Raw genomic sequence first — 22,733 nt, 5'->3', positions numbered from 1 at the left:
GTGACATAGCCTCTTCGAAGCTAGAGCGGTAATAGATTCCCCTTATTCATTTCAAAGCCTAAATTTAGAAGCATTTACCACTTCTACAATTTGGACATCTATTAATTTATCTGTGTACATAGGGAAAAATCTATGAAGATGACAGATGGGAGTTTGGCTGTTGCAGAATTATTAACAGTGGTCATGCCTTTACAGTTACAATTTTTTTAAAAGAGTTTATTTATTTATTTGACAAGAGTGAGAGATCACAAGTAGGCAGAGAGGCAGACGGAGAGAGCCAGTGGGAAGCAGGCTTCCCACCGAGCAGAGAGCCTGATGCAGGGCTCGATCCCAGGACCCTGAGATCATGACCTGAGCAGAAGGCAGAGGCTTAACCCACTGAGCCACCCAGGTGCTCCATGCTTTTACAATTAAACTGCTTTTCTTTTCTGTCTAACTTTAGGAAGTATATTAAAGTCCCAGCTTAGACCCTAATGACTGTTTTAGCTACAGTCACATTGTTAGTCTGCACAGTGACGCCCCCACAGATCAGGGGCATAGAGATCCCACTGGAGCCCCCCATTAGATTCTAGGAATTTCCTTTTTTTTTTTTTTTTTGGTTTTGTTGTTTTTGGTTTAACTCATAGAAGGGAGCAGAGGACAATAAAATTTAGTTTCCTCATTGGCAAGTTTTGGCCTCGATTTGTAAAAATGAGTCATCAATTGGAGTTGCTAATAGCAAATGTGGAGTTTTAGTATTCTTTAATGGTGTTGCCAGACTATTGGGTTTGTAGCTATGGAGTAGGAAGTAGAAGGAACCCTGGGTTAGAAAAAACACTCAGGAAATACATATTACAGCATTCATTCTGTGAGGCGGGAGAATTGCGACAATTTTAATGCTTTAGCAGCGTTTCCATTGAAATCATTCTGATGTTCCCTTGAGGAATGTTAACATACAAGACCAATCCATAACAGAGGCCTTAAATCTAATGACAGAATTACATCTTGTGTCTCATTTCCCGCACTCCTCAATTTTTTCAAATTCTCACGTTCTATTTTCCCATCACTTGGTTCAAAACTGTGCCACCCGAGGTTAATTTTAGTTTCTTCCATGACCTTTATAGATCTACTTTTATGTCTCCCTGACACACTTGAAAGGAAACGATATTAGAAACATCCCAAGATTAAAATCACGGGTCCATATTTAGACCTTTTAAGACTCGTTCTGGAAATTAGGCCGAATTACACATCATCCCCTCCATTCTGATCCGCGAGGTTGAAACCACACTGTGGTAGGAAGTTACTAATGCTTAGGGAAAGGGAAGGAAGGAAGGAAGGGGTATGAATAACTTCCCAACTTACAGTACCTGACAACAGATTTCATCAGCATCCCTGGATCATACCAAAGAACCCGGAGAATGACTTTCAGGGTCTATTTCTAATATCTAAATCCCTGGGGTCCTGGCAGGGCAAGTCCAGGCACCCCCGAAGTGTAGGTTCAGAGCTAAAAAACAACTAGGGCAAATGAAAACTTCTAGAACGAAGACAAGCAGCCTGTACCAAAAGAAATCCTGGAGAATTTCTTTTGGTACACCTTCTAAATGATTATAATTTCAAACACACGTAACGACTCAAATTCTTGGCACTTCCTCTTTTAAAGTATGAAGTTAATATTTGGTGTTCCATCTGTAGGCTGTTTGCATTTTTTCACCCTTTGAAACGACAGTATTTGGTTACGAGCTCTGAGGAATGGATTTGTCCATTTTACTCGGCAGACTTCAGTGTTCAGCCTTGCTGTCCTACGAGAAGTTTTCTCCTGTCCTGAAAAACCACATTCACCTACAGCTCACACTTGAGCTCCTTTCTCTGACCCTATAGTGTTTATACTTCAACTATCGAATAGATGTCTTTTGTTTTTCATGAAAATATGTTTTAGTTTCTAAGTTTAAAACATATGCTCTGGAAAAAGAAGAGCTCTAGAAATATTTAGCGAAGATCATAGATATTAATTTCCTCTTTTAAATTTCCTTCTTTAATTATGACTTTTTCATTCGTCCATCATATTCTCAAAACTTATAACAATGTATCAGTTGAAAAATAGCTTATGGCTTATGTGAAGTAAATTAGAAAGAAACTAGTATTTCTGTACATACTAGCATTTTAGCTTATGTGACCCGTCTCTGCCAATTTCAGGATGATTCTTAAGAAAGAATTCAATGAGAAGAGTAGATGGAACTCTACCAATAGATGTGTGCTATCCAATCTGAAGAGTTTTAAAGCAAGAAGCAGTCTCATGTAGAGATCAAGGGTAATATACGTACCTCACAGGGCTATAGGAAGGAAGTAAAGTCCCAGCTTATACTATAATGACGCTTTTACCTACAGTCACATAATTAACCTGCCCAGCAACAGGTTAGATAACGCCTCACATGCTGTCTGGTGCATAGCATAGCAAGGGCTACCTAAAGGCACCCAGAAACAAAGAAATAATGTAAACTCTGATCACTGTCATTTTCTCGTACAATTTTAGTAGAAGCTTGGGAGAGGTGAGTTTTGGAGAAGGCTTGCCTCTGGGTAAGCTCTTGGTTTGGGAAGGGGCCATTCAAGCAAAATAAGAGAGATTTAAATGTATTCGTCTCTCCGTGGCTCACCTGTGACCTGGACCCCTTTCAGGTCTAGGTATGTCAATTTCATTCTCCGATTATACAAAAGTTCTGAACTCTCCCAGCTGTTGGAATCATCCCAGGTCTCCTGCAGAAGTCTTAGTTGTGGCAGTTGTTCATTTCTGAATTGACTTTCCCTTTCCATGGAGCCCAGTGCTGGTGCTTACTTGCTTTGAGTCTAGTGAAATCAAAGCAGTTTTAACAGAAATGCAGATGCCAGACTCTTGGGTGGCTCAGAGGGTTTAGCGGCTGCCTTCAGCACAGGTCATGATCTCAGGGTCCTGGGATCGAGTCCCGCATCAGGCTCCCTAGGAGCCTGCTTCTCTCTCTTCCACTCTCCCTGTGTGTGCTCTCTCACTCTCTCCCTCTGTCAAATAAATAAATAAAATCTTTTTAAAAACAAAAAAGAAAGAAATGCAGATGCAACTTTCAGATTCGGGCAGTAGCTGTCCCTCCTGTCAAAATCCTCCGGAGAAACAGAAATGTGTTTCTCCTTATTTACTGAGCAACAATACGAAGAATGTAGATAAAACTCTGTTGAGACCCCTGAGGATAAACATGGGCGAGCTGATGTCATAAGAAAAGCAGTGCTTGAGCTGGGGGCCTTCATGGGTGTGCCTTGGGTCTGAGCTTGTTGCATACCACTTCCAAGCATGTGAACTCAAACTTGCAGAGACCAAATAAAGAAGTCAGAGTCTGACTTGATGGTCTGAATTGTCCCTGTGGTGACGAGCTAACACCTCCTTTCACATGGTTCCCTACAAGCTTCTCTTCTAACTACTACCACGGCTCTTAAGCGGTAGGTGCAATAATTGAAAGAAATATTCTGGCTAGCATTTCCTTGTATTTCCCACTTCTCATAAAAATGATTAATTAACATAGGGAAAGAGAGCCCCGAGGTCTTCTATGATCTCCTCTATTGGTCATTTGCCTCCACGTGTGTTTTTCTCTGCAAAAGAGAGAATAATACGTATTTGATCTTTAAGCGGGAAAGTCTTCTCTGTCAGCTTAAAATAGTCCTCCAAGGACTATTCAAGGTTAAGAATAGGGATTGTGTCACACTCATCATCTCTGTTTCCCCTACAGCCTCTGCTCAGTGCCTTGATATATGCTCAATAAATGTCTGCTAAGTTGAATGAAACTTGTCACATACTGCAGACATTTCATTTCCGGTAATTTCAATAACTCAGGACAAATGAGAAGATGCAATTAAACAGATCCAAGAAACACAAGAGGAAATAATCATGTAATGTGCATGATACCGTAGTGAAAATTACAGAGAATTTGGAGAAATAAGCTTGTTGGCTGAAAAAGTGAGGATTATAATTTTCAGTGTTCTTGATCTGCAGATTAAAGATAAATCATTTACTGGCTGGGATAGGAGAACATAAGTAAAGAGCTTAATTAGCCCATTACTTTACAACTCAGAAAAATGCTGGGACCCTTTGTAGAATCCAGGTTCATCCCCTTGGGAACCCGACTGTCACATTTCCACCTATATATTTTGTTAGCCTGTAAGGCACTTGATCGAATTCGGCTTCAGTTAGGAAGCCTGTTGGTCTAGAAGCATCAGCAAGCCTCTCTAAGTTCAAAGCCAATGACCAGTTACTTGTGTTCTAGGAGATGAGCGGCAATAGTTTATAAGTAATGGGGTACACTTTACAAAATAAGAGAAACAGAACTCCCCTTTTCATTCGTTTCATAGAAAGGATGCATTGCACTTTTGCAAGGCTGGACTAAGTTTTAAAACTCGCAGCAACCTGTTTCATTTTACTGATTTTTATCTTTACAAGAAGACAGCAGAGCGAGTCTTCACACCATACAGATTTGTATGAGATATCCCAGTTTAGAAAGTGTTTTCCAGCTCACAAATGTGACCACTAGTGTTTCTTCAAGGGCTCATGTGTCAAATAGCAGCACGAAAATCCTGTGTCTCCGTTTTCTACATTGGGAATTGGCAGACTGAGAGATGAAGTCATTCACAAACACACAGGACAGCCTTAGAGAGCTTTCCAGAGCTTCAGCACCTTAGGAACTGCCGTGCCCTATTCTTTGAGTACATAAAAGAAAGGGTCCGGCCAACCTTTCTCTTCTGTCCTTACTCGCATAACACACCCATTACAGAAGCAAACAGCAAAGAAACCTGTTACCCAGTGGCATCCCTGATCTCAGGTCATCCAAACAAAAGGGAAGGCCTCAGCCTCACCTGTTCCTCTCATTGACGTGGAACCGACCACCTCACAGAGCAGGACGTGCAGTCCCGCATCTCAGCTTCAGGTCTGTAATTGTTACGCCAGCAGCACGAGATAAATAAGCCTGAAACCCTCATACGCGTCGGATGTCATAGCCCCCGGTCTCCTGAGGACCTGCTTTCCTGTTATTTTTCCATTCTTGCTGGGGCTCGGCAAAGGGAGCGCCTTCTGGTAACCGCCATGCGTGCAGCACTCCCCTTGTTAAATGAATGGAACAGCTGAATCACTCCGACCTTTAGAAGACTCTTCGGGGTGTTCCAGAAGCTCTTCGCTCCAGCTAAAGTTTCCTTTTCTTTTACAGACGGCTAGCACCTTGGTTGTGGCGGACTCTAGAATTTCTGGAATCTACAGTTGCATGGCTTCCAATAAAGTAGGGGCTGTGGAAAGAAACATAAGCTTTTATGTCACAGGTAAGCCGCATACCCTGTACTCCCCAAGAGAGCCTGGTGACCTCGCCGTCCTTTCAGTTCTGTTTGTCCTTAGTGCGCTTAGGGCCGGAGGGAATTTTTTTTTTTTTTTTAAATCCCACAAAATTGTTAAACTTTGAGCACCTTCATCCTTGCTCTCCAGAATAGTATTCTACAGTATTACCGGATCTCCGAACGAGTTCTTTCTCTGAGGTCCTGTTGAGAGCTAGGTGTGTACGTCCCCCTCCCAGGCTGGATCGTGAATTTAGGCTCTTATCATGTTCATTTTTGAGCTCCTTTCAGTACCTGGCACGGGGTCTGGGACGTAGCAGTTGTTCGGTAACAATTAAGGACACCAAACCTGTGGTGATATGTTTTTGGTCTTGAAGCCGAGAAGCTAATTGTCTCACAACTTAAGTCATTTCTACTTTTGAGGAATGAGGCTCTCCTATAGAAATCTGAAGCGGAGTTTGTTGACAGTAATTAATGTGCTGGGTTTTTGGGTATCATTTACCCATTTTTTTTTTTTTAGCCTGAAATATGATGGTCTCTGCAAATCTTAAAACTTCCAAGGTACACAAATGGCACTCCCTAGGTCCCTCTGCGGGTACAGGAAGGAAGTAAGTAGCTCAAAGTATAAAAACAATTGCCTGGCTCCGCACTCCCCCAATTTTCTGAGGAAACCCGGGCAGTTTGCCAGCTTTCTGGAAACTTCGCACTGCATGGGGCAGGCTGCAGCAGTTGCCTAGAATTCTCCAGAAAGAAATAGGTAGGTCTGATTGTATGAGACATAGGGGTTGTCGGATCGCAGGGAGCCTTCCGGCAAGTTAGCCAATGCTCAGAGAAGCTGCGTCGTGGGAGATCTCCTGAAGTAGATTCTCACGGAATGTCCGAGCTGGAAGAGACTGGAGAGGCTATTCAACACGACAGCCCCCTCACTTTGCAAATGAGGAAAAGGGGTTTGGAGATGTGCAAAGGGACACGGCAGAGTCACCCGAGACCAAGTCAGCCCCTGTCCTCTTACATCCGAGGAGCAGAAGGGAGATCATCTCTGCATCCCTTCCAAGTAGGAAAAATCCTTTATTTAGGGGAGGATTTCGAGAGCAATTTCACACATACTGGTTCTCTAACCCATCTCGGGTGATTTAGACTAATTAGGAACAAAGGCTTGGACAGTCCTTTTTATTTGGTTGCAAGCAAGTTCCTATCCAAATTCGTAGTCACTATATGTATGATTGCAAATATAAAAGACGTGTTCAGAAGATTCCCGTTCTGAACATTCAGCAAGTTTCTACAAATTTAATGAGCACTAACTGTGAAGTTAGAACAGTTCATCTCTGCACTGAGCCCTTGAACGGATTACCATTGATGCCCTGTCTTTATAGGAAGACAGTTTTAACATGAAAAAGTAGTGTTATCTGTACCCTAATATCAAAAGGCATATGCAGAAGTAATGTGGCAGATGAATTTACCAACACTAAGCCAATGCTGTCCAATGGAAATAAAAGCCACAAATATGATATAAAAATTTTTAGCAAAAACTGTATTTAAAAAAATAATTAATTTTATTTAACCCAGTATTTCCAAAATACCATTTCACCACGCAGTCAGGGTTTTTAAAGTATTACCCTGCATCTGTTTTTAAATTTTAAATTAATTGAAATAAAATTCATCAAATAAAATTCAGTTCTTTAGTCACACTAGCCACATCTTAAGTGCTCAGTAGCCATACGTGGCCAGTGGAGAGTATGTATAGAGCGGAGCTCCAAGTCTCTGAGAAGGAAGGGCTGAGGTGGTCCTGGGGGAGGGGGGCATAAAACTGGAAGAGGTCAAAAGAAGAGGACAGGCTTGCCTTGACATTTTCAGAGCCAAGGCAAGAGTATCGTTGGAGGCCCACAAGCTCTACATCCAACCACCTCACAAATTCTAAATGAAGCAAACAAGCTGTGATGTTTTAGCTTCTCATGGGCAAAAATACCTCCATGATGACCTGAGGTGAGGTGCAAATTTAGAATTTGGGGACTACTCATAGCTCCACAACAGAAAGTGACAATGTCTGGAGGTACAGAAGGAACACCCCACCCCACCCCTGCCACCGTCTTCTCCTTTGACCCCTGGCTCTGTCCCACTACTCCACCTGGGTGTATGGTCTCCACAGCCCACATATCCAAGTGCTGCCTACACCTCTGACAGATAGTCTTCCCCGAGATCTAGAAGTGTGCACATAGACGGGTGATCCGACCTCAGGAGGACAAACTTAGGGAAGAGGTCTTTTTTTTTTTTTTTAATTTATTTTCAGCATAACAGTATTCATTGGTTTTGTACCACACCCAGTGCTCCATGCAATCCGTGCCCTCTCTAATACCCACCACCTGGTACTCTGACCTCCCACCCCCCGCCCCTTCAGAACCCTCAGATTGTTTTTTCAGAGTCCATAGTCTCTCATGGTTCACCTCCCCTTCCCATTTCCCCCAACTCCCTTCTCCTTTCTATCTCCCCATGTCCTCCGTGCTATTTGTTATGCTCCACAAATAAGTGAAACCATATGATAATTAACTCTCTGCTTGACTTATTTCACTCAGCGTCATCTCTTCCAGTCCCGTCCATGTTGCTACAAAAGTTGGGTATTCGTCCTTTCTGATGGAGGCATAATACTCCATCGTGTATATGGACCACATGGGAAGAGGTCTTTGACAGTCTAGAAACAGACTGAGGATCACCTTTACAGGGAATTGTGGCATCCCAAGCATCTCAAGCAAGATATGGAAGTGGGGGTGGCATGCTTTCTTGACCCCACAGACTCTATGCTGTGAGGAGGGAGATAGCTAGAATAGAGCCTTTAGATGGGTCTGCTTGCTGCTCTGAAGGGAGTACTGGAAGTGGAGGTACCAAGAGTAGAGGGGGATGCTGTGCTCATTTCCTTATTATTCAGAGTCCTCAAGAAAGATGAATTGATGCCCAGCCTTAATTGCAACACCAATACCTAGCCTACTCCCACTGAGCTTTGCATTTGCTACGTGTCTGTCTGTGTGCGGCGGTATTACTGACAAAGCTGATCACCTGTTCAGACAGGGATGCCCTCCTACCACACTGTACAATGTATAACCATGGGATGGTTGAAACCATTCCTAGATATCAAGACTTGTCCATAGAAAGGAGCTATGAGAATTCAATTCAAACATGCCTAATCGAGGCTTACAATGCTTTTCCTCTAGAAATTCAAGAGCTTTAACCTTACACTGAAACAGAATGTAATTGCTCTGAATTCTTTTCTGCCACTCCTGAAAAGGTCAAGTTTTTGGTAATCATACATTAATTTGCTTACATGTATTACCTTTTTAATGAATGACTGCCTTTTTCTCACTTAAATTGTTGTCATGAGATTTATTCTCACTGGAGATAAAACTAGATAGTCTTAGGGATGTTGCTCCTTATGTGTGTGTTTTCTGCAAAGTGAATGTACATTCACTCGGTGTTTATGCTTGACCTCATGCAAGGACTGCTTTGAGAGATCTAAGATTCAACTGTTCTAAATCAAAAGATCTAGATTTGGATCCTTATTGATCTTCATGTCATGCATGTTGCCCCTTCCTTAAAATACAACAACAGCTCACATAGGTTGCCTTCCAAACTGATGTAACGGAGTTAGCGATGGCCTTAAGAATTCTCCACTGCTTCTATTCTCAACTTTGGTATTCCCTTGTAAACAGTATCTACTTAAAACAAGCAAAACTTTCTAGTAAGCACTCACCTCTTTAGAGAATGTTATTTCTGTTCTTCAGTAGAAGGAAAGCCTTCTTTATTACCACCTGACAAATGAGACCCCTCTCAGCCTGTTGATTTCTATGCTTGTCTGTTTCATGAACTTAATTCACATGGTTTGATCTAACCAAGCCAATATGCCCCCACAGTATATGCACCTGTGTAAGTAGATTACTCCTCCCCCCAACCCTAAGTTGAATGTCTCTTCTAAGCAAAGAGGATTCTTCTCCACGATACCCCAGAAGATGCTGTGAATGTCTACGCGTTAAGAGGATGAGAGTTGGTAGGCGCCAGTGAGGATTGTGTTAAATCTGCCCAGACACTTAAGTGTGGGAAGATTTCTTACTTTCACTTTGTTAGAAGGCAATTCTTTGGGTCTGTTTTTGTACTCAGGCTGTTAAAAAAAAAAAAAAAAAAAAAAATCCACATGAATTAGAAGGAAAACTCCCTCTGGAGTCATTAACTAGTATTAGGACATTTTATTTATCATCTTCTATGGCTCCAAAGAGAAGGCCAAAGGGATTATCCTGAGAAATGGACAAGCATCTCTAAGAGGCCGTCCAGGAACACGAACCAAGTCAACTTCACTGACAGTGTCCCCCATATGAGAAGCAGACCTCAAAATCCAGTTGGTTCTTTTCTTTTCCTATGTGTGTGTGTGTGTGTGTGTGTGTGTGTGTGCGTGCTGTTCGCTAGCCCTCCGCATGACCATGGGTGTGTTAGCAATTACCGACGGTGAAACAGGAACAGCACTGCCTTATCTCCCTGGTTTCCCAGTGTCACTAAATGCATTTTATTTTGAGATTCCTGGTGGTGCTTGGCAAAGATAAACAAAATCTTCCATCAGGAAACCTGTGAGCTATTTCCACAGGAAGTTTCAAATCACTAAAGTAAATAGAAACTCTACATGATCTCAATGGTGTTACTTGGGCTCGCTTGGGTTCTAATTACCAGGACGGGACCTCAAAACAAATGGAAAGCTTGTGGATGGTCTTTGAAGAAATGATTTGACCGCAGTCAGTGCACAATTCTTCGGGTATCTGTGTAAAAGTTGACGGCTGAGGTTTTACTCTGCAGGCTTGGAAAAGGTCCCAAATATAAAAAGATGCTGAATTAGAGGGGCTATTTCTGACACCTTATTGTTATGTTAAAAATGACTATCAGCGGCTTCTGCATCTTCTGGCACATTCTTAGATATTCATTTTAAAGGCAGGAAAACCTCTGCTGGTCCCCTCTCTCTCCAGCCACTCACAGCTTCATAAGCCGCTGCTACCCCCTGCTCCCAGGTTTCAAATGAATACTTTGGCATTTCTTCAGACGTGACACTTTATAATAAAGCCAAAGCCCAGAAAAATCAGAAAAACAAGCAAAGTCGGATTTAGGAAAGAGTTGATATGATATCTAATTTTGGACTATTGTCCCCTTAAGGTTTAAAGGTTTCTTTATAGCTTTGTGTGCAACGGATAATAATAATAATAGCAGAACATAGCGCTTTTCATCTTCAAAGTACTTTGTAAAATGTTGGCCCAAATTCTTTGCTCAAATACAGATACGCCACTAAGTAACAAGCAATGGGAGGGTTTTGGGAGCAGGTCAGTTCAGGGCCAGCAACCAATTTTTTTTTTTTTTTTTAAATCCTCTGGGGAAATGGTCCAAAATGAGACTAGGGAACTCTGAGTACAAAAGCTAAGTGACAAGTCCAGAGTAAGAAAGCTGAGGAGAAGAGCTCATGAGGTGTTGCTGGAGATGGCAATGAAGGTTAGCTGGGGATTGACAAGAGACAAATGGCTTTTTTTTTTTTTTTAAGACTTTGTTTATTTGTCAGAGAAAGAGCACCAGTAGAGAGAGTGGGAGGCAGAGGGAGAAGTAGGCTCCCCGCTGAGCAGGGAGCCCAATGTGGGACTCGATTCCAGGACCCTGAGATCATGACCTGAGCCGAAGGCAGATGCTTAACCGACAGAACCACCCGGGGGTCCCTACAAATGGCTTTTAATGGTATATTCACTTTCTGAAAACCTTTACTGTTTTTGAGAGGAAAAGTGGTTTTTTAAAAAAATTGTTCCCTCCCTCCCCCATCACCTCCACTTCTGAAATCAGGCAACTCTTTCAGATTCGTTGGCTGCCTATTGTTCTTTGACATCTGAGTAGAATGATCTCCGTGAGGGGGACCTAAGCAAGTACTGTGGCTGGTTTCTACCCACCATGCCCACCAAGAGCAGGCAAGGTGATGGCACAGTAGCAGGCAGGGATACTGTCTGTCCAGTGGTTGGAAACTAGGGACATCAGGTTTTTTGTTTGTTTGGTTGTTTGTTTGTTTGTTTGTTTTCACTGGAGAAATTTAGGATTAAAGTGGTAGGGACTGACAGGACTGAAGTCTCCTGCCGTGTGCTTGGGACTTCCCCTTCTCTCCTGGTCACAGCGTATTTTGGATAAGTCTGACCATAACACCACCCTTGGTTTTTAGTACAGATCGCTCTCTTAGGACTTCCCTATTTCACCCGCTCACCCACCAGTAGAAGTTCTAGATGTATTACAGGAATGGGGAATGTTGCTGTCACCCCAAGATGTAAAACAAACTGTGCTCTGAAAAGGCACTGGGGGCAACCAGGGAAAAATGTGCCCTCCTAATAACCAGCCTGCTTCGTACCTGCTGCCTTGCTTCTGGCAGAACGGACTTCGTTGGTTCCTACCTGGGTTTGATCGGTTCCCCCAACATGAAAAGAGAAGTACTCACCCTTTTAATGCCGATACTGAGAGAATGTGTGTCAGAGCGGTTCTTAAGATCTGTGACGATCTCCAGAGGAGACACTGATTTTTCTATGAACTGAAGTTCTCTGTTCTTATTTTATAGACGTGCCAAACGGATTTCATGTTAACTTGGAAAAAATGCCTACAGAAGGAGAGGACCTGAAACTGTCTTGCACAGTTAACAAGTTCTTATATAGAGACATTACTTGGATCTTGCTGCGGACAGTTAAAAACCGAACAATGCACCACAGCATCAGCAAGCAGAAAATGGCCATCACGAAAGAGAACTCCATCACTCTCAATGTCACCATCAAGAACGTTTCCCTGGAAGATTCAGGCACCTATGCCTGCAGAGCCAGGAACATATACACAGGGGAAGAAATTCTTCAGAAGAAAGAAGTTACAATTAGAGGTGAGCACTGCAACAAAAAGGCTGTTTTCTCTCGGATCTCCAAATTTAAAAGCACAAGGAATGATTGTACCACACAAAATAATGTAAAACATTAAAGGACTCATTAAAAAGTAACAGTTGTCTCATATCATCTTGATTTATTGTCACTGTTGCTAACTTTCCGGCTCAGAGGAGATGCTCCTCCCAAAATGAATTTGGAGATGATAGGAGTGATAATGAGCTCCCGAGGTCCCAGCTCTGGGCTCCCCACCTCTGGGCTGAGGGCTCTGCTCTCTGGGGCCGACTTGGTGCGCCTTTGGATTTGGAGGATCCCTGCAGTGCATTCTCTGTTGTTCTGCTCTTTGCTGTCTTCTCCTGCCTGATAGACAACAACTTGGGACTGATCCTTTCCTCCCACTTTGATGCCAACCTCTCTGTGTTTTTAAGTTTCGAAGCTACGCAAACTGAATAATTTAAACCAATGCTGGTTTCTGCCAAAGATGGACATGAATAAGTTAATTTGCCAGCTCAGAACAAGTACAGTTGCATTTGAGACTCTTACCGGACCTCTGCCTGGTTTTATTTTGTACTATTTCATCCGCTCTCAATTTGTAAATAGCACCTGGAAGCAAGTGATAATGCTTATTTATTTGAAAATGCTTTTTTTGTTGTTGTTTTTTTACATTAAGCGCATTAATCTTAGACTGGAGCTTCTAAAATGGGCCCCAGGAGTGCAAGATGTCGGTGTAATCCAGTGGTAATTAAAGCTTTAGCACAGTATCAATTCAGAATGCCCACCTGGGTCAAGGTCACGTCCTGGCTCTGTGCACTCTGGGTAGCCAGCCGACTAGCCAAGGCAGGCTCCCCCCTCACCGCCTCTGAGTGGACTATCTAGCTACTGACCGCATCCCCAAAAATGGACATCATGCCTTTATCTTACTTAGATATGTCCCCTGGTTGTTCTTTTAAAAAACCCTCTCCTATTTAATTGATGGCATTCAAAGACATACATACCACAATCAGGTCATCAAGGAAATCAAGGCTCTTGTGACCTGTGGTTGAATGCATTCTTCTAAATGTGAATCTAGGATTTGGCCATTAAAAAAAAAAAATCCACTTTCTTAATGGGATTTTTATGGGAATTAAGAAATGGCAAAACCACAGAAGCAGAATTCAGAAACTTGAAAAACCCACCTCATTTTCCAATCAGGAGAGATGGAAATCTCCTCTCCCAAGCTTGTGTTTGAGGGGAAAGTGACTTTTTCACCAATTTACTATGCATTGTTCTGTTGTTTTCATTTATGATTGATCATTATATGTGCCTTGAGTGAACTATTGGAAAACAAGCCACAGTGACCGAAATAGCCACGGCTGAGAACACCGTGGCCGGGCAGCCCGATAGAAGGTGACAATATGACAACTTCTCAGGCTTGGGAACTCACCAGACTGTTTCCTCCTCTAGGTAACAGCCGCTGTCCCCAGCCGCTGTCCCACGGCTAAACTTGTCTTTCACGTGGGAATTGCTTTTGTCAAGTGTGAAAGAGTAAACAATAGCGTTTCCCCGGAATGCCAGTTTTATGGCGCCCCCAATGCTCTGAAAACAATTAGTAACCTGGAAGTTGTCAGCCCAGAGGAAAGAATAATCAATTGTATCTGGAAATGTTACCTATGGCTCTTTTGCCTGGCGGCTTTGTTCATTCTAAGCCAGCGTGTTCCTTCAGGAAACAATGCCTTGGTGCCACAGATCGTGGGGACTCCATTTTCACTAAAGCCAAAATAGCAAATGGGATGGTTGAGGGGTTGCTTCTGCAAAGACGGTGACGCAGACACGCAGAAGCTATCGCTGCCTTCCCCCTTAAAACCGCGCCTGCAATTTTGCAGGGAGGGGAAGGGTGTTAGTATTCCCAGGGGAGGATTTTAAGGACTTCCAAGAGATGATTTTAAGAATTCCACAGAGTAATTGTTTGCTGTGTAATTCATCTCTCCAGAGAGTTTCAAAAAAGAAAAATCTTTTGGGTGGGTTCTGTTTTGTTTGGGTCATTCCTGGGGAGTTTGGAGGAAGGGGAGGATCGTGGGGAAAAAAAGAGAGGAAGAAGAGCCTAATATAGAGAATTACAGAATTGGAGTAGAGGGCATGAGGCTGGTTCCTCAGCTCCCAGTCCAAGTGAAGAAGAGAAACTCTGTATTTAGGAGACCTGGCAGATCCTTGGGGCCATAACACTAAAAGCTGAAAGAAGAACCCGGTAGGGAGCTATCTTTGGCTATTGATAACCCGCAGAAATATTCTGTTAATTTTTATTTTCTCCATTTGAAGGGATCAGCTCCACTTTGTTAAGTTTGGGAAAGTAGCTACCTATTCCCATCAAATAACTTGGGGTTAATATTAATAATAAGGGTTCAATGTCCTTTTCTTACCTAAAATGTCAAAACAGGTTATAAAGTATAAAGGGGAATTGATACAATGATTTCTTGGTTGATTGGTCATTGAGAAACCAGTCAAAAATGAGAGAGTTCGCGTAGGAGAGCTTTTTTTTTTTTTCTTCCAGAAATGGGTACAAGGAAAAATGTAATACTGTGTGTTTCAGACATGTTTATATGAACTTTATATTTAATTGAGAGTCCTATGTTTATTCTGCAGTCTTTTTGCTGCTTCTCTTGTCTGAAGTTTGTCTAAGACAGATAGGGCCTTTGGGAGTTCTCAGTATATTTCTGTTAAAATAAACCATTCTCCTTCATATAAGTGTTTGCTAGTACACCTGTCAGGGAGGTCAAATGCTGTCTTTGTTGATGATGCTGTAGTTTATAGCTATGAAAATAATTTTCAGTGTTGTAGGCCCTATATTCAGGCTTCCTTTTTATAATAAGGCCCGTGGGCAATGATTGATCATTTTATCATATTTAGTGCATGGGAAACAGTCACTGTGGTAGGGAAAGCTCTTAAAATATAACTCCATGAACTGTGTCTGAGTTTTAAACGAGATATGTCGAATTTGGCTCACCACTGTAATAGACATTACATGGGAATATGACACTGTTCTTCATTATCTCGTCCTGTTGCACTGATTCTTTTGGAGTCTTTACTGTGTAAAAATGTCAAGATTGTAACAATCAAGCTTGTGAAAAGTTATCAGGATTCAAGATTTTGATACCTGGCTGCATTTATAATTAGGAAACACCATTTGACAGACTTAGCACAGACAGCAAACAGAAATGTTGAAATGGTTCTGCCTGGTCATGGGGTGCGGTGCAGAACAGACCAGAAAGATACACAGACAGAAGGCAAAAGAGCCGTCGTGACCACTCATTCCACGCTCTGAGAGTTTCTAAATCAGAGCCCTCCTTTCAACGCTCTTTTTAGCCTTCCGATTTCCTTTTGTATAAAACGAGGAAAGAGCTAGGGATGCGCTCTGGAAATCAAAATTTAATGAGAAAGCTGTTAACTCCTTGAAAGGTATAGGATACTATACTTTTTAACCTGAGATTTCGGAATTGCTCGAATGAATGCAAATCCTGAGAGTTTCCCCGCAGGAATAAAAAGAGAAAGGTTTGGAGCGTCGGCAGCAACCCTGCGGGGACACAGGGTCAAGCCACTGCCCTGTGTCACCTCTCCTAGCCTTGTAATCGCTCCTAAGCGGCTTTCACAGTGTTAGTACACTAAGATGAGGAAATCCGCAGTGGTCGGAGACCGCTCAGACTGTGTAATTGAAGCCAGGGGCCCAGAATGTGTAAGTCATGCCAAACGCCTTTTGATTTCTGTTCCAGGATGCGCAACAGGAGGGGGTGAAGACGATGACACGGGAGGGTGTTAGGTGACGCGGGAGAGACGTTAGGAGTTGTCTTTATTCTTTTCCCTTGGAAGCTCCAGCTGCCAATCCAGCACTCGCCCAGCTAGAATGTATCCACATCAGCAGGACTGACTACTTCGTTAAATAGAGACACTGTACTCAACTGGGGCCTTTGGGGGTACTGCTGTTCCGATGTGGGATTTTCATGTTGTAATGTATTGCATCCTAATGTATGAAATTCATTTTGTTGTACTATATTGGTTGGCATTTTATTAAAATAAATTGTATTGTATCATATTTGTATGTTTTAAGAGAAAATAATATAAAATACAATATTTGTACTATTATATAGTGCAAAAACTACAAACCTATGCCTCTGCCTCTTGAATGAATCCTTTGGTTGCTCGCACTGGGGAAGGGAATGGAAGAAGGAAATAATCAATAAAGCTTGCAAAGTTCAAGAAATTCTCCTGTTTGGTCTCCTGCCTCATACCTCAGGTGACTACGGAGAGAGTCACACAGACACGGCCTCACAAACACATCAAGAAAAATACCTGCAAAATTACATTAAGCTCATCGCTCTAATAGGATATCTTTATGTAAAAATTCACTCTAAGCCTCCATCCAAAAATCGTGGTTGTCCTGTTTCGTTGCTCATAGAGGATGCAACATCCTTAGGTCTCAGAACAGCTGCTCTCACAGAAAGGAAGAGAACTCGTTGGCCAGGCGAAACCCGTGCTACCGAATCCTATAGCATTTTGTTCTCGATTTTACCGTGTGTTCTAACAAACGTCAGTACATTAGAACTTTCTAGAGATGACGCAGATTACACAGAGAAGAAACATTGAGGGGGCAAAATAGGAATGAAACCATACGGTGGAGTTTTGCTGTTTGTATCTGTGAAGCGTTTCTGTGCAGGGCTAAGAAGGGAACACAGGTGACGAGGATTAACCATCCCCTTTCTTTATTCACCAGATCAGGAAGCGCCACACCTACTGCGAAACCTCAGTGACCACACGGTGGCCATCAGCAGCTCCACTACCCTAGACTGTCATGCTACCGGCGTCCCAGAGCCTCAGATAACCTGGTTTAAAAACAACCACAAAATCCAGCAAGAACCGGGTAAGAGAGCTTGTTTTCCTTGACTTCCTCTGTCTCATCATCCTCTCCCTCCCTCTCCCTTCCTCTCCCTGCCTCTCAGACCTCTCTGGAACCTCTAGGCAGTAGAGCACTGGTTCATGCTGAGAGCAACTTGAGCCTGTTCTTCTGCCCCTTGGGGGGAAAGATCCATGCGGAATGTGCTTTAAAGGGTGCCTTGGTAAAGAGATGCTAATAGCCCCTGAGACAATGTGTCTGTTCAACTTGACAGCAGGCAAAGTGAGGAGTGCGCTCCTTGGTTTGAGGTGCGGCAGAACTTTGCACAGCTGGTATAGACAGGAAGACCAGAGCTGTTTTATAATCTTTTAAATGCACTTATTATCAATTTTCATGATTTGGTAAAAAGAAGAATATTTTAAATGAGAGAATACCGGCTTAAACACAAAACAAAACGAAACAAAACAACCAGTGAAACTAACGGTCGCGTGTTAATTTTCTTTCAAGAAAAAAATACATCTAAGAACAACTAGACTTAAATCAGTAAGGATCAACGCAGTCTGTTGCCTGCTTCATGATCTTGTCATGAAGATTAGAATGGACTTCTTTATAATCTTGCTGAATAGTCCCATGTACATGAAAAACTAAAGAGTACCACTTATTTGCAATATCCCAACAACCTAAACCAAGTGACGACCACTATGGCATGGTCCTTGCATGTGAATTCTCTACGCAAAACAAAATCCCCACTGGAGGGTGAGGCACAGGAAGGGCTGGTGGTAGACGAGCCCTGATTTTAAGACGCCTCACACTAAGCTGATGCCAGACTAACCAAGTCACGTCCCTTTTCTCCACCGAGCAGCGCCTTCTGTCGTACTGACGTCATTCACTCCATCATCCAAACCAGACGCTGCTGACCTCCCCTTCATCCTTCTCTCATCTGTCACCAGGCTGAGCAGGTTATGTCTACTGAATACGAAATACTTCTCAAGCCCCGCCTTTCCTCTGCTCCCTTGCTGTCCCTCTGTGGGTTCAGGAGCTCACGATTGGTCTCCGCAACGTCTCCGGACTCTCTACCTCTCTACCTCTTTTTTCCTCTCGGAATCTTCTCCGCACAGCTGGATAAGATCTTGGCAGCTGTGAGCACCTCACGTCCCTGTTTCAAGTCTTCCCCTGGCTCTCTATCCCAAGACCAAGTTCAAGCTCTCTCACAGACAAGGACCTCGATAACCGGCCTTCCCTACTTCTCCAGCTCCATGCTTCCCCTCCCCTGCTTTGAACCTTATATTCTAGCACTTGCCAAACCCTTGTGGATCGCGGCACACATGCTTCTTCAACCTCTCTGCTGCTTTTGTTCCCGTGTCCCCTCTGCCTGGAGTACCTTCCCTTCATCTAATGCCTACCTGCCCTTTAACACCCAGACTGGGTCTTCTTCTAGAAAGCCTTATTCGGCCCCAGCAAGGAAGGGGAAGATCCTCTAGTGGTCTTTATCATTTATAAATGTTCCTGTTCTGTCTTACTGAGTTATTTTATAATCATCAGTTCATCTGTGTATTATCGATGCGTACTTCTACTGCTCTCTTTCCGTACTGTATCCCTACATGTTTATCATCTTATCATGCCTCATCCTGAGGGCAGACTCTAGATCTTTTATCTTTTTTGTCTTATTTGTATCTAATTTCTCTTTTTATCCTCAGAACCTGGCATAGTGCTTGGCAATCAATCAATGTTTCATGAATGAATGAATGAGAGTTTTTCAGAAAATCTTACTCTAGTCTTAGCAAGTTCACCTGGGAGCATGAGTGCCTACACTTAGGGATGGTTGGGGAAGCTGTATGGTAGAATTTTTAAAGCTGAAGGGATCTTTGGGATATCTTTGGTCCCATTTGTAGGATAGAAAGTTTAGGCCCAGTGAGGTTAAGTGATTTGCCCAAGATGACACACTATTAAGATGGGAAGTTTCATAGAAAATGAATGCTTGAGGTATTATTCCTGAGGCATTCTATCTTGACGTATTCTACCAAAACCAAAAGATGAAGACAAGGATAAATAAATTAAACGGTTTGTGTAACAGTACCTGTAGCATCCTTCCTTTAGAAGTTCAGAGTTCACATTAGTATGTTAAAGATGCCAAGAAGCCCTATATTAAAGAAATCAGGTAAATTGCTTTAAAGTATTCCCACAAATAATTTGAACATAAAACACATTTTATGAGATATTAATGTAAGATGTTGGGTTCTTTGAAAGAAGTAAATTTGGCTTGTGTTCAGTTTTCATACTTTGGATGTGGGTTAAAGAATTAGGGTTGAGGGGCGCCTGGGTGGCTCAGTGGGTTAGGGCCTCTGCCTTCAGCTCAGGTCATGGTCCCAGGTCCTGGGATCGAGCCCCACATCAGGCTCTCTACCTGCCAGGGAGCCTGCTTCCTCTTCTCTCTCTCTGCCTGCCTCTCTGCCTACTTGTGATCTCTGTCTGTCAAATAAATAAATAAAAGTTTTAATTAAAAAAAAAAAAAAGAATCAGGGTTGAACCAGTTTCGAAAGCTCATGGCCATTCTGGGACTAGAGGGTAGACAAGGCAAGATGGAATGCTAAAGCAGTTACTACAAATGGAAAAAGATTATGAGGTGTGAGGGAAGGATTGAGTCCTACCATTGCCCTCATGGGTCAGGGAATTTGGGCAACTCACTTATCCCTCCTCTCTGAGCCTCAGTTTCCTTACATATACAATTGGTAGAATACTGACCACACAACCACGTGGTAAGGTTTAAATGAGTTAATATCACTAAACTTGCCCCTAGTTACCGCTGAGTAAATGCTATCTTCTGACCCACCTCATTTACATAGAAACTGGCCATTGAGTTGTCCGAATTTGTTGGAAGGTATCAGATAAGTTAATTAGTAATTCAGCTCAAAGTCAAACACTTCTAAATCCAATAAAGATCTCTTCCTTCTAGCTTTCTCTGATCTTCAGAAGGCCAAGAGAAGACTCTCTAAAACACGTCTTACATACATACTTGCATAAAATCTTTTATGAAAATCATACGATGCTACTGTTGGCATTTATGAAGTTCAACTGTACTAAGTCGTCCATTTTCTCTCCTTTTATTCACTCCTTAAAACTGCTATAGCCTTTTGGAAAAGAACTTTTTAATTCTCTGGAGATAATCTCTTACATGCATGTAGTATTTATAAAGTTTCATATATAAGATTTCCAATTTGAGGCATCAAATTCAGCAGCCAATGCAGTAGGCTCTATGACTATGACCTGCTGACTATGCATGTGGACATCTTCAAAATTCTTTTGCCAATTCATCTTTTACCAATTCTTTATTTCTTTTTTTTACAAACCTACGGGCAAAGATTACAGGTAACCAGAGTGACAGTCCTTGACTCACTGATTTTCCCAAAGCTGAACCGGGAAAACACCAAGATCGCAGCCTAGAAAAGACTGAAAACTAGTCCATTTTAAACTAAGCCTTTGGAAAGCCATATTGAGAATACATTTTAAATAAAGTTTAAATAATTAATAATTAAATATATATTTAATGCGATATCTTTACAATACCAAATATAGAACTAAATATATTTAATGAAATATATCATTATAGATATATTTCATTTATGAATATAAAATATAGAATTATATATAAATAAATAATGGTTTAAAAGTAATTAAGCTAATTATTTAAAATTTAAAAATCCAGAGAAGACACTGCACGGCCTTGAGAGAGCTGTAACGCGTGGCAACTCAAATAAACTGATACCCTGAGAGGATTTCAGTGGCCTTGGGTCTGGGCTGGGATGGGGTTTGTTAAATGACAACTTAGCCTATTCCAAAGAAAATAGGAGAGAGGAAGCAGGGCACACGTGAGAGCTCATGCTCCGGACAAGTGGTTATAAAATGCCTCCCGAAAGACTACGGGAGAGCTTTTCTCCTCCCTCCTTATTTCCTTTCAGGAAGCTCTTCAGTGGGGCACAGCCATTCTAGAGAAGAAATGCAGTTTCAAGAAAACTTTATGAAAGCTGCTGAGTAGTGCTTTCTTGGGCCAAAGGGCATCCGCAGGAACCAAAGGGAGGCTACGCGCACAGGCCCAGGAAAGCATGTGCACGGGGGACACAAGGCAGTCCCCAGCAGGGCACCCCCTGTAAGCCATGCGGCCCCCGTGCCTGATGGGGGCCCTCCTGGCCCCCTCGAGCACCTGCCGGCTTTGGGGGCCTCCATGGAGCTGCGCTGTCCCACATGTTGCCATTTCCTCCTGTGACACTCCCCACCCCCCGCCCCCTGCAAACAAAAGAATCTTTGCTTCTCAGCCAGCGGACCCTAGAGGCTGCCTCCACCAGAAATCCTTCTTTCACAACCCAGTCCATAGAGACCCTTCCCTTCCCTTAATATCTGATTTATTTACCATTCATGCCATAGACTGTGTCACTTATTCCCTTGCTTTATGTGGGCTTGTTTGGAACACCTTTGAAGATAGAGATAATATCTTAATAGGTCTTCTTTATTAAAAATAATAAAAATGTATTGAGCCCTCCCTAGGAACCAAGGCACTGTGTGAGATTTACAAATATTTACTTTTCACGACTATCATCAGAGGTAGGTACTGGGCTTTGATGGCGTTTCGCAGAGCAAGTTTAATTCAACAAGCGCTGAACTAGGTACCTGGTCCTGTCCCAGGCATTTCACTTAACATGGCATGTCACATAACAATCCTAAGAGGTCTGATAAATTATGATGCCTGTTTTACAAAGGAAAGAATGAGGAAGTATAGATGCAGGAGAACTAGCAGACTAGGTCACGGAGCCTGTGCCAAGCTGTCCGAGGCCGGGACCAAAGGCTGGGATACCAAACTCTGCACACTGAGCATGGGGGCTGACCGCTGGTGCACATTGCTCCCAGGTATACACAAGCAGCACTTTTTTATTTTTTAAAATGGGCTCCATGCTGAGCGTGGAGCCCAATGTGGGGCTTGAACTCAGGACCTGGAAATCAAGACCTGAGCTGAGATCGAGTCTGTGGCTTAACCCACTGAGCCACCCAGGTGCCCCTAAGCACATTTAAATGACCTCATGGGTGCTAATAAGCATATTTTTAAAACAATGGATATTTTCTCATTTCTAACCCTTAAAGCTTAAGCTTCCCAAAGTTATGGTTTATTTTTTAAAATGTTAAAAATTTACAGCATATTAAAAATATTTAAAGCACTTTTTTAAAGAAGGCTTGCCCATGGAACACCTGGCTGGGTGGGTGGAGAGGGGACTCTTAATCTTGGGGCTGTGGGGTTCAAGCCCCACCTTGGGCATAGAGATTACTCAGAAATAAAATCTTAAAATAAATAAAATACAATAAAAGCAGACATGCCCTGTATGAAGTTAAAAATTATTTTAAACCCAAATCCAGTTACTTTTAAGTTTTAAAAGGTTCAGAATTTATTCCATAGCAGCTCTTAGTCACTCAACAAACATTTATAAGGCAGTACTTTGTGTCTGATGCTGTGTAGCCTCTGCCAATACAGTAGTGAATGAAAAAGCTAAAATCTGAATGATCAAATATCTAAAGTAATTAGTTTATGTAGGTGTTCAAATGAACATAACCTCTTCAAGCCACTACCGCGTGTGTCCTAACTTCTTTACAATCATCGAGTGAATAGT

General features: G+C 42.4%; 1 protein-coding gene across 2 annotated transcripts in view; it reads left to right on the top strand.

Moving 5' to 3' along the window:
* The window catches only part of FLT1 (fms related receptor tyrosine kinase 1), a 174,692-nt gene that overhangs the window by 86,970 nt on the left and 64,989 nt on the right, over positions 1–22,733 (top strand). The window contains exons 12-14 of one of the 2 annotated variants that reach the window (XM_082700952.1): positions 5,196–5,304; positions 11,915–12,223; positions 16,963–17,109. In XM_082700952.1, coding sequence (XP_082557078.1) covers positions 5,196–5,304; positions 11,915–12,223; positions 16,963–17,109 — 565 coding nt within the window. Of the gene's footprint in view, positions 1–5,195; positions 5,305–11,914; positions 12,224–15,964; positions 16,355–16,962; positions 17,110–22,733 lie in introns of those variants that run through there. The other variant, XM_082700953.1, reaches the window with a different exon arrangement.

The sequence above is a fragment of the Mustela nivalis genome (genome assembly GCF_964662115.1).
Source record: "Mustela nivalis genome assembly, chromosome: 15".
In the NCBI taxonomy this organism is placed as follows: Eukaryota; Metazoa; Chordata; class Mammalia; order Carnivora; family Mustelidae; genus Mustela; species Mustela nivalis.
Note: the sequence above shows the minus strand (reverse complement) of the source record. Positions and strands in the feature narration are given on the sequence as shown.